Genomic DNA, 18206 nt, shown 5'->3' on the forward strand with positions numbered 1-18206 from the left:
TGACCGTGTTTAGAAATGCTCTCCAGCAGTAAGTCTTGTGTGCCAGAAATGAAACTGTTTTTTTATTTTATTTTGAATGTTTGTAATTCTGTGCTGCCTAAGAACATGAACAGAACAGTTGGCATTTGTTCTCCTCATTCCTTCTGTGTTTTTTTGATTCATCAAACCAAATAATGAAATCCTAAAATTCAAATAAATGTCCATTTTTACAAAATAGATTTAGAAAGACCTTTTTTTCCAAAGTTCACCTTCACCCATCGACACCTATCGACACAAATATGCATCAAACCATTTCGGCTCCAAAATCTACTTGAAAGCATGAGTGAATTATTTTTTCATAGCAGAAAATAAGGCATCAAGGGGTTAAACTAAAAAGATTGTTTCTTGTCATTGGGATTTTGCTGTCCAGTTATTTTGAAACATGGCATCACCCTTAAGATTTCTTTTCTCCTCTTATAATTCCCTAAATCTTGTTTGTGCTTAAAAGGCAATACATCACCAGAAACGAGTAGAAAGTAAATAACACCATTGACAGAAACCCTTTAGCTCCTCCTCTCCTGCCAAATGTATCCCTGGATGATATTCTGTAGGGCAGAGTGAGGCGCAGCCCTCCCCCTTTCTTGTAATTGTCCTCTTTTGATGGCACCGTCCTTCATCCTGGGTCATTATGAAGGACAACACAGTCTGACGTGTACAATCTAACACCACTAGATAGCACTGTGGGCTCAAGCAGATTAATATCACAGCAAAGTTCCATTAGGAGGAGCTTGTTATGCTTCTCATATGTGAAGAATTTGCAGGGTACCGTACTAGTAGACATAAAATGCTTTTATTGTTATGGATATATAAGCAAAATGTTTGAGCTGACATTCTATGGCGATGATGACCTTACACTTTTTTTTTTGTTGTTTTTGGGATGTTTTCTCAAATGCACAACATCAGAGGCAACAAGAAAAAAGGTTACATGTCATGCAAACTAGATAAATAACTCTTTTATGTGTACCTTTTCTGTAAAGTTAATCCTCCACTGGCAATAACGTAGTGCTTTTAGTTTAAAAACAAAATTAAAAGGAAAGAGGAAAAACATATACAATATGTAAACAGTCAAAGAAATTGCACTTTCTTGGCTTTGTAGTAGAAGCCACACTACTGACAGACAGCAGAAACGTAACACTTGAAAAAAACGAATTCATTGTTTGACTGAAACCATAGTATTTTTAGCTAAGAAAAAGAAAGAGCGATAAATATGTCACTTTACAAAAGAAAGAAATCAAATACAATCATTGTCTATGTTAGGAAAAATCTGATATATTGGTCAGCTTGTTAAAAACGTGTCAGTAAAATGCGAGACTTGATTATTAGCTTTAATGTTTGAGCCATATAGTATTATCTTGTACATTAGTAATTTTACAAGCTACTCCCAACGGAAGGAAAAAACGGTTTGTGTAAGTACTGTACATTCCCGACAAACTGAAGGCTTACTTCCACTGAACGGATTTGCTTGATGCTCCTAAAACGACAATAACCTGTTAGGCATTTTTACAGAAAAACACCTCCAATCTTTACAAAAAAGTAAGCAAACAAATAAAAAGAAGATATAAGTTTGTATATAGTCCTTATCAGAGGAGATATTGCTTTTAAAGACTGCATGAGTTAGGTACGCACACAAAGACATCATGGCACTTCTGAAGAGCAATTGGGGTGCATCCGTTCTAGTTTTTCATTCCCTTTCCTCTCTGCTTTCCCTCTCCGACGACAATCTGATTGTCAATGCTCTGGAGCAAAGAGTGGACATTCTCAAAGGCATACTGAAGTAAACAAAACCACTTTTTTTTTATTTAACACCTCCCGTGCCTTGGAAGCAAATACTGAAAAGAGTTAACAACAAACATTCCTATCACAAATATATTCAGTTCATCTCAAAAGCTGTCACTTTTTTTTGTTTGTTTTGTTTTTGCTTTTCAAAAAAATAACCTTTTTCTTAAAACATCAGAAATTCTCTTGCAGCAATGCCAAAATTCCTATTGCTAAGCCCGCCCCACCCCCTGCCTATTTGCTGGTACATGTCAGACACTGTCTAGTTAAAGTGAAGCAATCCTTCACCGTCCCAACAGATTTAAACTGGCTCACATTTCCTCGTGCTGTTTTCCCAAAGGTGCACTGTGACTTTGAAAGCTTAGCTTGTAAATGATGGTTCAGTTTTGACCTATTTAGGGCCCCGGCCACATTTCCTTGCCGGCAGTTTGGGAGCTCCTCATCTCTTGGAAACTTCGGAGCCAAAATGCTGAGTACCAGACACATACAACTTTCCCCTCCTGTCCAATATGTATTTTCCCAATCTGCTTAAGGTGCCAAAGTAAGAGCATTCAATGTGTATGTGTGTTTATAGTGTGTCCACTCCGCATACATGTATAGTCTTTAGTGTGCTTGTTCATTCAGCACTAGTGCAAATTCATTTCAGCTGGTCTGTTTTCTCTCATCCGGGACAGTCGCTCTGTGTGTCTCATCTCGTGCTGCTTGGACAGAAGATGCGTTGCCATGGTTTCATCCTTGGTGTGATGCCCTTCAGAGCTCAGGGTTTAACTCATTCATTTATCGACATGCAAGATTTCTTTCTTGCATTCTCAGCTGCTGCAATTTGTACTCCGTTGGCTCCTTGCATTGGTTCTCTGGGGTACTACTACTTTTACTAACGGTGGAGTGAGATCAGTTCTTGTCCAACCATCAAGAGATGGGCCTGGTCCCTTTCTCGGAGTGGTTCCACCTACACAAAGACATATTTCTAAAAAAAAAATCTCCTGAATTTCCCTGTGTAACAGCTAATGTTCCACTTACCCCTCTCTGTTAGCTCATAAATGCTGCAGGGTCAAAAGTAAATCATTCAGCCGTCTCCTCCTCCGTTCTCTGCTGTAGGCCTCTCCTTTGCCTCCTTGTATTTCCTCTCCCTCCTCTTCTTGTCTGCTCTGGGTTTTGGTGGGCTGGGATGAACAAGTATATAAAAACTAATCAGAAAAGCAGATTTAAAAAGAAAAAAAAAAAGGAAACAAAAATGCTGCTTCCTTGTGTGGGTTGTATTTGACTCACGCAGCAGCTGGCAGTGATTGAGCTGGAGGTGCTCTGTCTTTGGCGGTTGGGGTCACTGCTGATAACTGTCACCTCCACCCCCACTGACTGATCTGCGGGTCAAACAGTGTTTATGTTAGCAAATGTAGGATGAGGAACATCGCGCCTTTCACAGATACATCCAATTATGATCTTTTTTCTTCTTCTTCATTTGTATGCGCAATCTGTCAGAGTGTCTCCGATGGAAAATGTGTGGTTTCGCTGCTAATGGGGAAACTTGATGCCTGCTGGGTTTTTGGACACCAGCAGAGGATGACAGAATTGGGGAAACATTTCTGCAGGCTGCATTCTGTGGTTGGAAAACCACTTAGTTTGTGCTGCTGACTTTGATATGGAAAGACAAGCCAGGCATGAGGGCACACAATAAAGTAAAGGACACAAAACAGGACACACACACGCACACAAAAAGTTCACACAAATGTAGGATGAAAAAAATGAAAATATAAGTGGCTTAGCCACATATGCATACGCAAACACCTACAGAAACAAAAACTAACACACACACTTGCTTCATGGACCTGACTTGATGTGGCTGTCGTCCCCACTGGCTCCATCCCAAGACAGATGTTGTGAGTCACCCTCCTCTTCTTCTTCATCGTCTCGTTCTCGCTCCCTTTCTATCCTCATTCGGATCTGTCGGTCCCTGACAAGCTCCCAGTTCCTCACGAGGAATACGTGATGTTTTATGACAAAGCTCCTGGCACACAGAAAGGAAACATTGTCATGAGCTCAACAGCAACAATGTGTTTGGACATGACGTGCGAGTCCCTCTGCTCATTCCGTACCTCTCACCGCTGGTCAGTGGCTCCATGTCCAGGTGAGGAAACAAGCTGGTTAAGTCCCTGGAGTTCTCTACCTGCTTGAGAAAGAATATCAAATGTTTTCAGCAAACTGTCAAAGGTAAACAATAAAAAAAAAAATCTGCTTCAAGACACTTGCCTCTCTCTGTTGGGAGGATGACGTTCGCTCTTTCATGCGGCCTGATCAAACAAAAACACAGTTTATTAAGTTTTTATTTAAAAATCAAATGTGTTATATAAAAAAGTTAGTACTCACAATAACGACGCTTTCTCTTTAGAGGAACAGCAGGTTGCCGGTAAAGCTGTAACCAAATAACATGAAAATTATTCCTAGATACATGAAAAATTCTTCTTCTTAATGCCTCGCATATCTCATCCATCTTTAGATCCCTTAAGGAGTCACGGGGCTGCTGCCTGTCTGTTGCAGGGCCACACACTCCCATAAATACACAAAATTGAAAATTGATGTACACCTAGGGGCCATTTAGAGATACCAATTAACCTATGAATCATGTTTTTGGACTGTAGGAGGAGGCCAGAGTGCCCAAAGAAAACCCAGGCATGCTCGGGTTAAACATGCAAACTCCACACAGAAAGAACCCTGCCGGGATTCAAACCAGAGCCTTCTCGCTGAGATCTCAGAGTAATAACCACTGTGCGTCCCTGCCCCCTATATCAGTATTGCTGTATAACAGGAGTACCTGGTTGTGTTCCCACAGCCACATCACATCATAGGGCAACTGGAAGTGGATCCTCTTCAGTCTCAGGTACTTTCCTGCAGGAGGTAGTGTGATTGAAGGGTTACAACAAGGAAACATTAGCGAGGTAAGACATTCCTCAGTACTCACCGACATGAATGGGAGCCGGCAAAAGGGTGTACTCATGCTCCCCTGGTGTGTACTCCAGACTGTCACTGCAGAGCTTCAGAGCTTGAGAGGAGGGACTAAAAGATTAACCCCAAATAAAAAGAAAAAAAACTTAAAAAAATGTATTTTTTTCACATTATAACATTTTTTTTATGAACCCAAATTTTTTTAAACCTTTTTTTATGAATGCTAAATTCTCTTAGAAGTGTTCTAAGAGATACTAGCAACATAACATATTTGCAGTGGTGTTATAGGCCTAAGGTTCAAGAACGAATGTTTATTAACCCTAATGTATTTAGGTTGTTGTTTGGTATTTATGTACATATTTTTTAAAATACACTGAATGCTAATTTTTGGCCCTAATTTTGTGCATCCAAACGGTGCTTTGTGCGTCAGTTTAGATGCACAAAGACGTGTGTCATATTTCAGCCGAACGCTTCCAAATGTCCCGAAGTTTTCCGTTTAAGGTCAGAGTTCTGCAACCTTTGACAGTAAAAAAGCCACCCTTTAAAAAAATGTGGCTCTAACTAAACACAAATTACTATTATTTTTTCTTTCTTCAGCCACAGAGCCACTATGAAGGGGTAGAAGAGCCACATGTGGCTCCGGAGCCGCAGGCCCCTGGTTTTAAATGAACAAAACTACAGTTTTTCTTTAGAAGATGCTGTTTGTGGCTCTGGTCAACTCACTCTGTAGTTTTGTAATCGTCAGAGTAAAGCCCCGCCCTCAGAAAGGTCTTCCTGGGAGGACCGTCAGTTGTATCCTGTCTTTGGGGGCTTTCTGGTTGGAACGGAGCCTGGTTGACATCTGGTTGGAGAAGACAGTCAGGGAGGGTGTCACACTCGGGTTTATCCGAGTCAACACTAGAGGGAACAAAGAGAGAGGAAGAGTGATAGAGAGGGAAAAGAGAAAGACAGAGAGAGATGGCACTGGTTTAGCACACAGTGCTGAAAACAGTGGGTTAATAAAACAGTAGTGAGTGGTTGTGTTGATTATTCAAGTCAACCAGCTCTGCTGTTTACCTCTGATGACAGGGAGAGTCACCATGTTTTCTCTTGCGCCCTTTCTTCCCCCTTTCGAGCATCTCCAGCTGTTCGGTCACCTGCTGTTTTGTGTGTCCTCCACCTCTCTCTGACACAGTTTCTGCATTCTTCCCTCCCACTTCCCTCTCATCTCTGTTGTGGATGAAAGCTGGCAAGTGGTCAGATGGTGACATGGATGGAGTTGCAGAGGAGTGGGTGGGGGAGGAGGTGGCCGAGGGCAGCGGGTGCTTCCTGGGCCGCCCTGGCCGTCTTTTGTTTTTCCCTGCTGCGCAGTCTGGAGTTGGCACACTTTTCTGCTGCACCCGGCTTCTCGAGTCACCTTGTAAACCTGCAGTTATTGAAACAGAAAGCACGAGGGAGGGGTAGAGTTAGAAAAGGGGGGGTTGAGAGGAAATGAGACAGATGTGGATCAGTGATTGAAACAGCAGGAGGTGTGAGATGAGGCCAATCTAGGCTGAGTCATGCGGATGTGCTCAGATTTGGTGAGCCACTGCGTTTCCTCTGCCCAGGTCACTTCTGGGGATTGCATTAAAGATTGATTTAACAGTAGCACTATATGCTCAGGCTAACATTGCAATAGACCACAAGAAAGCATGCATGCAATTTTTGTGGGCATGCACAAATGTGCACTCTTACAGTTTTTTTGCACAGTCATCAAACATGAAGGACAAAACAACCGTGCAGAACAAAGAAGGAGAAGCTGGCTCTTCCTTCAAAACATTCTTGACAAGACGATGAATTGAATTCTACCTAGTTCAAAAACAATATTTTTCCTCCCAACCACCTTCTGGTCTCTGCACTTTTCCTCCATCAATCTCCTCTGAGGTCTTTTTTTTTTTTTTTGCTCAATTTTCCACAACCCCCGACAAGACTGACGTTCCTTTTTGAAATTTTCCAAGTCAAATAAGCCTGGCTGACCAGGAATGAGGAATAGGCTGAGCTTTGAATAGCCAATCTGGTGGTTAACTAATGGCTGTGTTCTCTGGGCAGCCTCGGGCTGTAACAGCATGTGGCTCTGCAAACCACAAAGATTTTTTGGCAGATTCACTTCAAGATGTTTCCTTCCAGCTATAAAACTTTTTTTGAAAACGCTTCCAGGAGTGGCTGCCGAACCCCTGTGTGCGTTTCTCTGTGTGTCGGGCGCTGTTCCCGCTCAGGAGTGAGGGTGAAAAGTGGCTATAAAAAGATCGGAGTCTGATTTCTTTTCATACCCTCTCCCACCTTTGATGTGTGGTTCAACAAACTCCTGAGGAAGAGCTGTGCTGTCACTTTATTCAGCTGACAAAGTTTCAGCTTTGCGTTGTGCAAATCTGTGCTCACGGTGTCACCAGAAACGAATTATCTTCGCTAGCTGTCATCATTTTGTTATTACTGTCACATTGCAGAAGCGTTATCACCTAAGTTATCCTGATTACGATCAGAATTCAATATATATTTACATTTTTTGCCAATGAAGCAATGACAGACAACAAAAGTGGTTTCTTGCAGCAAAAAAAGCCTTTCAGTTGGCTTTTAAATTATCAAGCTGTCATTACAATCCAATGTGTGGAAACACTTTAAATTTTGCAGACATGTGACCATACAGTGTGGTAGAATATTCTAAGAATGTTTCGTTTGTATTATTTTGATGTGGACAAACAACACTGGGCTGAACTTTAGGAAACAACAATGCGAATGGATTTGACATGAATTCTTATTGTTTGTTGGTACACATATTTAATTTACACTTGATTATCTTGCAAGAAATAAAATGAATGTGGAAAACTTCACCTGAACTGTGTTAAATTTTTGGCATAAAATGTCTGGTGGCTCGGTTTTAGGTCAGTGAATCGGATCAAATCGGATCGCTCAAAAGGAACCAAAATCAACTATGAATCATATCTTCAACTGGAAGTTATGATATGAATCGAATTATTAAAATGAATCATTGCACCTTCTTTTTTTAAGCAATTCCCTCACCTGCGTCTCTTCTCTCTGTCCACGCTGGCTCGTCTCTTCTGCCTGACCTTTCGTCAGCGCCTGGGTTCCTACTGCCGAACCCGCTCCTCACACCCCTCAGCCCTGTTGCCATGGCAGCAGAGGTGAACAAGTTGGTGTGTGTTGGGGATGAGGATGTCCCGTAAAACTCGGACTCGTTAAAATCGTCTACATCTTCATCCTCTTCGTCTGAGACAATCAGCCTGTCGGCGCTTTTCTCAGCCAAACCTGCCCAGCTCGAAGTTGAGTTTCCAAATCCTGGAGTAGCCAGACTCCGGAATTTGGTCCAGCTCTGACCCAAGCCGCCCCAGCCTCCTCCGAATGAAGAAAGGTGGGAAGAGCCCAACCCCAGTGAGGTGAGGGATGTGTGTTTGTACCTCTCTGCTGCAGATGAGGATGAAGGTAAGGCAGCTGAAGAGAAGGAATCACTTCCATTCTGGTGCAGCCAAGGTGTTTGCAAAGACAGCATGCTCCCAGACCCTCTTACGCCTTTGCTGCCTGCCTCTCTTTGACCCAAAGAGAGCCTTGATCGAGCCTTTGAATTACTCCGCCTCCTTCTGCCCATTCGATCATCCTCCTCATCCTCCTGTAACTCCTCTTCTTCATCCACATCTCGCTCGCAGTGCCTGTGATGCTGTTTGTGTTTGTGTTCACTCCTTCCACAGCCGTAAGAGAGGCTGGACGTGAACCTTACACCACCTCCTGAACTTCTCTCCCCTAAATCTCCCTCCACATCTCCTCCTAAAACTCCCTCCTTCAAGAACCTACTCCTCCGCCTGTGGAATCTGGCCGGGTTAAGAAGGAAGTGGGCATGATGGGGCTGGTACTGGTGAGGAGGTGGGAGGGGGTAGGTGCCGGGGAGGTGGTGGTAGAGTGCTGGTGCTGCTGTAGGATAGGGGCTGTAAAATCCCATGTTCTCCACGGTTTCCGGGAACTTGGGTGGACACCCACACTGCCTGCGGTCTGGCTTCCTGCTACAGTGGCAGGGGAAGAACGGCTGAGGAGTGAAGGGTGGTACAGCGGAAAACGATGAAGGATGAGGTGAGTAGAAGCCGTTAAGATTGATTCTGAAGATGTTGGAGCGAGGGGAGTGCGTGGATGAATGATGGCGTCTTCCTGCTGCACCGTCAAAACCCTGCCCCGCACTCGTCCTCGCCCAGCTTCGTCGTCCAATATGGACCTCGCTGAGTTGAGCGATAACATCGTCTAATTCAGCCAGAAACTCTGGATCCTGCATATGCAGCTGCTTCTTCTTGTGTTTACTCTTCTGTCTCTTCAGTGCATTGTGACCAAGGCAACGGTAGTAATTTGAGTGAGTGCACTTGTTGTGACCTGGGCAGGGGCAAGGGTGCATGCAAGTGCAGGAGGAGGGGCAGTTGTAATCCCTGCGCCTGTGCCGGTGTCTGTCTCTGTGCTGCTCCGCTGCCTTTGAGCTACTGATGGGGTTTGCATGTCTGTTTAGGTGTGAGGAGGAGTTTGAGATCTGAAAGGGGCGGTCCATGAGCGACGAGGAGAGCCTTTGACTGCCTAGGATCACCCCTGCACCCTGACCCAACCTCAGCATTCCTCGAGTTCCTGTCATCTCCCCCCGCTCAGAAATGCTGTTGTTATCCGTCCCGATGCCGCTGTCACTGGGGAGCGTCTCATCGCTGTGTGACTCGCTCCGGGGTGAAGGGGTGGCTTCTTTCAGCTGGCCGGGTGAAGCAGGGGTGTGATGTGAGGGCAGGGTAGCGCTGGAGAGCTTACATGAAGACTGGTGAAAGGGAAAGTGATGCCTTCCCTGACATGGACAACTCTTCTTCACAAAGGGAGACAGAGACGAGGAGGAGGGAGGCCGGGAAGATGCGCAGGAGGAGGATGGAGATGGAAGAGAGAAAGGATGAGAAAACAGGAAAGAGGATGTTGGTTCTGTGAGGCTGCCTTCACTGTACGGACTTTGGGCTCCACTGGAGTGAGTAAGAGACGGGGAAGGAAAGGGGTGAGAAGGAGCCGACTGCAGCTGGTTGGAGGAGAAGAATGAGCTCTCAGGGGGATTGGAAAACAGAGAAGGCTGACTGGCGTTCTGGGACCGAGAATTTAGACCAACTGTTTGGGATTTGGGCTTTCGTCCTCGCCTCTTTCCCATGTATATGGTTCCTCTTTTGCTCACATTGATCTGAGGGCCCACCCTGCTCCCAAAGGAGGAGGACAAGGCTGAGAGAGTATTCACTGTTCTAGCCTCAATCGATTTACTCGTTCTCAGGGAGGTCTTCCCGTCTGCTGCCTCGTGTGCCCTGCTCTCTTTTCCCACATATCCAGCCAGCATTGCTTGGTGAAATATCCTTTTTTTTCTTTTCTTCATCTCATTAATCAGTTTCCTGATCTTCAGCTGCCGGCTCCCCAGTTCAGGATGATGAAAGTGGCTGCTCCCGTCAGCGTGATTCAGCGCGTCTTCGCTCTGGTCTTCGGAAAGAGATCGTTTGGGGGGGCGGCCACGCTTCTTGGGGCTGGATTTAGACAGATCTGCACGCTGCAGTGCCGGACTTGGCTCCAGCACGGGGGCTTTTTGAACTTCGTCACACCCGAAGAGAGGCACATCAGTCAGGATGTTGTTCGGCAGAAGTCGAGGGGGAGATTTATCAACGCTAGAGCTGTGGGATTTTGGGCGACCCCTTTTTCGGATGGCGTTTAGGGTAAATCTGGAAGCAGAGAGGCTCAGATCTGAAGTCAGCTTCGTGACGGCATAGGACAGAGGGGAGGAGCTGCTGGACAGGGAGCTAGAGGGGGTTGTATGTGACTCATCACTCTGCTGAGTAGAAGGTTTGGAAGGAAGGGAAGTCTTGGTAACCTGAGGGAAAGTTACTGAAGAATTATGGAGGGAATCAGAAAGGGCTTCCTGATTTTCCGCTCTCTGCGCTCGATGCACCATCTTGGTCCAACTCGGCCTTCTCGCTTTGCGTTTCTTGAGCGGACGACTATCCTGCCCTTGGGAGGAGAAAGGGGGAGAGATGGGAGCGTGGACAGTGGGCATGGGCAGAGGGGGAGGAGCAGAAGAAGTGAAGTTGGCAGCGGACACAACCGCATGCCTCAAAATGTCTTGTTCTTTCAATTTACTGCCATCACCTGCTGGTGCAGGCTCAACTTGTTTAGCCGGCTTGTAACAGTCGTCCATCTCATCTCTCTCATCCTGTCGACCTGGATTCGTCATTGTGCAGCCTCTTTCTAATTTACTATTACCAGCTGTGTCACTGCATTTTGCATTGTTTTCTTCTGTTCTTTGTCTGACTGGACTCAGGTTTTCTCTGATTTTTTCCGCCTTTCTTTTCACCATCTGTAGATCCTCCGCCCACAACTCCTCACCTCTACTTTTTTCCTCCATGTCCTTACCGTGTCTTGATTTTCCATCCCTTCTCTTATCTTTTTTCTTCTTTTTGACATCCTCCTTTCTGCTCTCACTTGTTGCTCTGCCAGCCTCCAGTCTATCTCTTTTCAGCTTTTTGCTTTTCTGTCGATCTTTCTTTGCCTTCTTCTCTTTTTCCCTACCTGCATTCAGTGGAAGCTGAGCAGAGGGATTCTGACCTTGTGGTTGAGCAGGCGAGATCTCCGTAGTGGAGGATGTTTGTAATTTGGAGATGACGGGCTGGTGGCTGGGAGAGCCTGTTCTACTCTCACTAAAAAGCTCCTTTTGCGAGATTGAAGGACTGGTTGAAGAGTCCGTGGAGGAACTGCCGTGTTTCCCTGCTTTGTTTTTTGACAAGGCGGGAGGGCTAAGGGTGTTTGCAGAGCTTTTCTCAATTAACATTCTTTTCTGTTTTGCTGTAGGAACCAAACCATTAGGGTTCTTTGAGCAACTCCCATCGTTCCTGGTTTCCAGTACGGGAACTGCCTGGATGCGAGCTGTGGACGGAGTGGATGGGGCCGCCTGGTCTGTTGCAGGAGAAAAAGGTTTGGCTCCTGCAGGGGCTGGTTGGCCGTTGACACTTGGGAGTGAATCTTTCTTTATTGAGACATTTGAACTCTCTTCTGTCTTATCAGCCAGTTTGTTGGGAACCTGGACATAAAAAAAAGCTCAATCATTCAGTCGTGCATTGAAAAAAATCATGAAAAATGGCACACAAAAAATAACTGAACCATCTTAGATGTTCTTATAAAAAAGTTAGACTTAATTATCTCAATCAGTTCTAGGAATGAGGGCATAATAGAGAGAAGGAGAAAGCGAGACGATGAAAACGGGAGCAGGTCTGACACAGAAAGGAGAAATGCAAAAGGAGAGTTGCACAGAGTAGGGAGTAGGGCAGCAAAAGAGAGGGGGTGAGAGATAAATGGGAGCCAGTAGAGAAAAGAAAAGGATGTAAAAATAGAAGAGGGACAGATACAGAGAGCCAGGCAGAGAGTGAGAAAGAGTGGCTATAAATTGTCACTAATACAGATGAGAAAGCTTGACATTTCGTACTCGTTCTGTAATTTTGCAGAGCTGCTGCTGCTGCTTGGGTGGCGTTTTCAGCAGCTAAAGCTATAAGCTTTCTTTTGGGCGATTACCATAAAAAAATGATGGACCGATGTTTGTAATAACTCCAAGTGGTTGCCGTGCTGTTGTCCTATTTATAGTTCTGTTAATTCTAACGTGCTGCTTAGGTTTCAGTGTTGTGAGCTCATTTTGAAAGCGAGCACACAGTCGAGTGCCTTTGTGCCATTTCGAAGCATCTTGGAACCCAGTGGTTAATTGTGAAAATATAAATACAAATCAATTTTTTTTTTAATTAATTAATTAATTAGCAGATCTGCCGCATTTAACTGAGTGTGCGGTGAGGTTTCCTTACCTGCTTGGCTGTCCTGGACCCTTGACAGGTTACGGCAGGGACTGAGGCTGAGACGGAGTCTTTACTAAATGTTGATGAGGGTGGGTGTGAGGCCGATGATGAGGATGTAGGAGGCGGTGGAGCAGCAGATGCTGTTTTTTTGGATGTGGCCTGGACTGCGTCCAAGTCTCTGTTTGCATCGCCAGTAGTGCAGCTGCTTTTACTCTGCTGACCTGCTCCTCCCTCTGCATCCCCTCTCAGCAGTCCCCCCCTGCTCTGTCTCTGATAGGTCCTGATGGTGGGCTTGCACACATAGCTCTCCAGGATCTTGGGAGGTTTTTTGGTGCGCTTGGCTTGGAGTCCGTTTCGAACTTTCCCGTCCGTTGAGCTGGTCTCCCTGCCAGACGCCTGAAGCTCCTGCTGCCCTGCGCTTCCACAGCGTCCTTCGATGAGCAGCTCCAGCACATCCCCCTTTTCCCCTTCCTTCTTCCTTCCCGATCCTTGTCTCTCCTCTTCCTTTTTCCCCGCACTGCCATTCTCTCCTTCAGTTCTGTTTTTCTTGGCCACGAGGTCCTGCTTAGAGCCTTCAGGTGCAGAAGCAGGGTCCAAAGTGGGGGCAGTGGCTGGAGGGGTTCCCCCCTTCACTCTCTGGTCCATCAGAGAAGTCAAGAGGGAGAAGTAGACTGCTTTGCAGTTCCCACTCTAACACTTCTAAATGAATGCGGCAGTGAGGTGAAAACCGAAGACGAGAAACCAGACGAAGATCAAAAAAGATTCAATGACAGATCCTTTAAGTGTCCTAGTGAAGCTGAGCGCCTTCATCCAGCAGCAGAAGACTGTTCTCGGCTCCTTGAGGCTTCAGCTGAGTAAATGTAAAACTGAAAAGAGGGGGAAGAAAAGACAGAAGCAAGTGATTAGTCATTTCAGTGAGCTCAGATGCTGAATCGCAGCCGTACAGGAATTGAAGGGAAAGTCCCCGTCCTGCAGGCAGCTGGAGTGAGGTGCTAAAGTCTGTGTCCACAGAGATGATCTCATCATAATGAAAGCCCAGGAGACCTATCATAGCAGTTTCCCAGAATTTCAGCAGTAACTGGAAGACTCCGTTACAGCCCAAACTAGATTTCTGCAACTATCGGCGAGTGACGACAGATCAGAAAAAAATCTTATTTCTAGCGACGGCTTTATCCTGCTAATCTAACCGTGCCTCTTCTCAAATAAATACAACAATCAATCAGCTCCTGACTAATTCAAACACTTGATCCAGTCTCCTCCTCTCCACAGTGTCTTAGCGCCTTCTGTTCTCAGCTACTCCCACAAGCCCTTCTCCTCCCGCCCTTTCCTCTCCCTGCTGTACTTTCTTTCTCCTTGAAACTCCCCTTTTCATGTTTGGCCGCATGCTTTTTCGTGCTTTCTCTATTAGTCCCATCCACTCTCTTCCCCTCCCTGCGGACCACACAGTAAAATAGTCAACTCACTCACTATATCGGCAGCAATCAAAACCATATTTCCTTCTCAGAGTCGCTTCTTATGCTGCACTCCGACCTACAGCCCTCCATTCTCACAGTGGAGCCGCTCCCCTCCTCCCCTTTCAGTAGTGGTAACCAAAATCCGTAGGAAAGGGTAAAACTTATTTTAGGAAAAGAGAGCAAATTCCTCCTCCTACTCCTCCCATTGCTTCCTCTGAGTCTTGAAGTAAGCTTTTCATTGACCCCATTGTAAATGGACTTTTAATGCGAGGCGAAAGCAGACTCGGGTCGAACTTTATTTAAAAGAAAAACTTTCCCTCCCTCTTACACGGTGCCCAGGCTTCCTCCAAGGAGAACAGCCTCTTCTGTCAAACTCTCTTCATTCTTCTCTTTGAGGCGACGCACTCTCCCCATTTCTAATAAAACACAGCCTGCCAAGCATTCTTTGGGTTCTTATGAAATAGCTGACCTGTCTCCCGACGCACTTCACCGGCCCCTTAAACCTACAGGACCAACCTCCCCCCTCCACACACACACACACAACATGGATAATGTTTTCATTTTTCAGACCTGAGTGGGCTTTCTCCATTCTTTTAGTCTCTCCACACCCAAACCTCTTTCCTTGAATCCCACAAATCAACATCTGTTCCAATAACTGCCCTTACGTAACACTATTGGAAAGCCTCTTCAAGGCCAAACATGCTTATAATAAAACAAACCAAGGATTCAAGAGGGCAGTTGTAGGGGCGTAATGCTTCGTTTTGACAACGACTCGATTCATATCATAATTTGTGGTTGAAAATACGATTCATAGTGGATGTTGGTTCATTTTTGAATGATCTGATTCACTGATCTTCAATGGAGCCAGGACATCTTTAGCCAAAAATTCTACCAGTGATACTCAGAGATAAATACCTGGATACTAAACAGTGCAGGAGAGGTTTTCCAGATTCCTTGTATTTCTTGCAAGATAATCAATTGTGAATTAAATATGTGTACAAACAAACAAATAAACAAAAATCAATGGCAAATTCATTCACATTTTAGTTTCCTACAGTTCTGCCCACTGTTGTTTGTCCACATCCAAATAATGCAAAAAAACATTATTAGGACATTCTACCACTCTGTATGGTCTCATGTCTTTGCAGAATTCAAAGTGTTTCCACACATTGGACTGGAATGATGACTTGATCACTTTTTGCTGCCATCACATGTGTGTTGTCTGCTGTGATGGTACTTTGTCAGTTCTACAGTATAGTAAAATTAACCTACCATACTTTAATCCAAATAGTATTTCCAATATTGGTTATAATCAATTTATTTTATTTTGAAATAACTGTATTTTTATTTTGAAAAATTTTATGATAACGTTAGTCGATTCAGTTAAAAACCCACTTCAATAAAAATTGAGTTTTGAGTGTTTTTAACATGTTCTTGTAGCATTATTCTGTTGATGGAGGGCATTTATTGAGAAAATTAAGATTAAAACTGTGTTTCTGAGTATTTCTTTATTCAAATTGTTGTGAATCAAGAGCAGATGAAAAATAACCGTTTCTAGTTGTTACATGTACACTACAATCAGCAAGCTTCCTCCGCTCCATTCCAATGCATCCACTTGCAGACAAATAGATCCGTTCACGTCTTTGTTTTCCTCATCTGACCTGGCATCTGGATCAAAACTGTACGGCTGGATAGCTCCAATATTGCTCACCATTTTTGTTGCACCACTTATGTTAGGTCGGGGGTATGAGGGGCTGCAAGCTAGCGGAAGAGAGTGTAAACAAAGGGATGATGGGAAATGTGTACAGGCGTGCTCAGTACCGCCCACAAATAGGAGGCACATTTCTGATAAACTACTGCCGCTCGGCAGAAACCAAGTCCTAGTTTTTTTGTTTGTTTATTTTTGCCTAAAAACTGCATAATCATACTTAAAAGACTATTGAGAATACTTTTTAAAAAGATCAAAAGATGATTGGAGTGGGTCTTTAGCAATTTTTCTTAAACTAATTGATCTGGATGGATCATAGGAAAATGAAATCAATTTATCGATTAATTGTGACACCCCTAGTTGTGTTCTCAAACAGTTGCTGCCACTTTTTTTTGTTTTTTTTCTGGCTAGACAACAATATTCTGTAGTTCCATAAGAAAAGTGGCAGGTTTTCAAACTTAAAGGGCTGTGGCCACTCAGTCAGAGGCATGCTAATAGTATTTTATACTCTCCAAGCGATACACTTCTCACACATAACTCAAAAGCACAGATAGGGGGGGGGGGGGGGGGTAGAGGTGGAGCTATTCCCACTGACAGGATGATGAGTGGACTTGACACTGCAAGTGAGCTGGGTCCCTCTGGTTCCTCTGAGGTGACGATTAAAAGATGATGATGCGGGGCCAACCATATTTCTAGCCGTCATTACGACCATCCCGTGGCAACATTACAAATACAGCATCACCACCTGCCTGACAACAGCTGGAGTGGAGATCAGGACCCTGTGCCTGTCTTGGCGCGCAGGAGCCTCAAAACGTCACCCTTTGTGGGAGACTTTCCAAAGCTGAGAGCCTCGAACATCGTGTTCCCGGGTGTAAGCTGTGTAGATTGACTGATATGTGTACTGTAGATACAGTAGGGACACGTGTGCGTGTGCTTGTGGGGGGTGAAGGGGTCACCTCTCTGGAGCAGCCTCTCACTGGTTAACGGAAAACGTCAACAAGGATTGACCAAAATGACTTTGCGCACCTCCTGAACGCACCACCCGCCTGATGCTGTCGCACTTTCTAACCAAACACGTGTTTTTTGTTGTCGTCACTCCTGTCTCCGTTATCAAATAATAATTAGAATAATCTAAAGGAGCAGGGGAAAGTGAACACCAGCGACGGAGTTGACGTTGCGCAAAAATAACAACAACACAAAATGCGCCTGCGGATGAGGATTAGAGTTCCAGCCAGCCTCCCCCCACACCCCACCACCCCTCTTCTATCTGTCCTTTGCCAGTCCCCCTGCTGGTGTAAGCAACATTGAAATAAGACATATCAACACGCGTGGAGAAACACTCAGCAACAAGGGATATAATTAGCTCAAAAAGCGGATGCACCCATTTGTTTTAATCCATGTGTTTTGGAGCTCTTCTGGTGACAGGCCTGCTCACATTCAAACCCTGACATTCTGTAATAAGCCTACGTAGGCTACTTACCCGAGAGCGCGTCCCAGAACCAACTGCGTTATACGGGCTGGAGGTGGTTGCTGCTCTCCGCCGTCGCTCCAGTCGTAATCCGCCGTCTTTGATGCATTAGATGTTGCTCGGATTACATAAAAGAGGCTGGCGGAGGTTAAAACACCTCCGAAAACCGAGTTTCAGTCCCATCGGAGAGCACTCTGCAACAACATTGGCGCGGGTGTTTTCACAATCATCCGTCGACGGCTCTCCGTCGGCGCGTCTCTGCAGCTAGGTGGCGGACTGGTTACCCTCTCTGGATCTCATTTTGCACTCCTCTCTTGTGGAAAGTTGCGTCGCTCCCGCCAGTTCTAATGTTTCGTCGCGGCTCTCGTGTGCATGCAGGCTGTCGCGGAGACGGCTGAAAGGCTGCAGCTATCTGTGCGCGTCCGCGTGTGTGTGGGTGCGTGCGCACTTGGGAACAGGCTGACGGCGCACAGGGGCTGTTTGGTGGATGTGCGGGAATGCAATTGCGTGGCCATTTTCATGTGGCCAGAGGAGGAGATGAAACGGCGAATAAAGCACAGGCGCTTACTGCGGCGCACAACAGGCGATTGGGGAGGGCCATTAGGCGCTTAATAAAATGGCGACGACTTGGTTGAAGTGAGCTGCTGGTGGATTCTAGGGCAACTGAGGAGTTGTGGTGCGTCGACTGAAATTAAATTCACTTTGACTTTCCACTTCTTGGAAAGTGTAAAAACTTCATTGAAGAGCTGTTTTTTTACGCAGAATATCCAGAAGAGAGCTGCGTTTTGGTCACTTTTCCTGCGTTTACACTTCAAAAAGAAGCTATGTTGTAGAATAAAATTCTTATTTGATAAATAAAACGTAATTTTCATGAATATAACTTTAGTTGCAACTTCAATTCTCTCCTCATTTCACAATCAAAAGATAAGAAACAATGAATTTGACTTCTCAAAATTAGGTTGCTATGGAGTTTCCAA

At 45.1% G+C, this 18206-nt stretch overlaps 1 protein-coding gene across 6 annotated transcripts; it reads right to left on the bottom strand.

Moving 5' to 3' along the window:
* Positions 1-810: 810 nt before the first annotated feature.
* On the bottom strand, positions 811-17835 carry LOC101156847 (histone-lysine N-methyltransferase ASH1L). 6 transcript variants are annotated; one of them, XR_013648252.1, is made up of 14 exons: positions 17242-17835; positions 12609-13465; positions 7792-11839; positions 5812-6160; positions 5479-5652; positions 4772-4866; positions 4625-4698; positions 4180-4225; positions 4063-4103; positions 3909-3979; positions 3629-3820; positions 3085-3176; positions 2836-2978; positions 811-2764 (listed from the first exon to the last, which is right to left on the bottom strand). XR_013648252.1 is itself a non-coding variant. In XM_023964388.2 (14 exons), exons 2-13 carry the CDS (start codon positions 13242-13244, stop codon positions 2850-2852), a joined length of 5934 nt encoding a protein of 1977 aa, XP_023820156.1. In that variant the 5' UTR covers positions 13245-13465; positions 17242-17835; the 3' UTR covers positions 811-2764; positions 2836-2849. The 6 variants fall into 6 exon arrangements, 2 of the variants coding, with proteins under 2 accessions (XP_023820156.1, XP_023820155.1); XR_002874976.2 differs by having other exon boundaries at positions 3909-3982; XM_023964388.2 differs by having other exon boundaries at positions 3642-3820.
* Between the last annotated feature and the right edge of the window lie 371 nt (positions 17836-18206).

This window comes from Oryzias latipes, chromosome 16 (genome assembly GCF_053564925.1).
Source record: "Oryzias latipes strain Hd-rR chromosome 16, Olatipes_Hd-rR_3.1".
NCBI classification, from domain to species: domain Eukaryota; kingdom Metazoa; phylum Chordata; class Actinopteri; order Beloniformes; family Adrianichthyidae; genus Oryzias; species Oryzias latipes.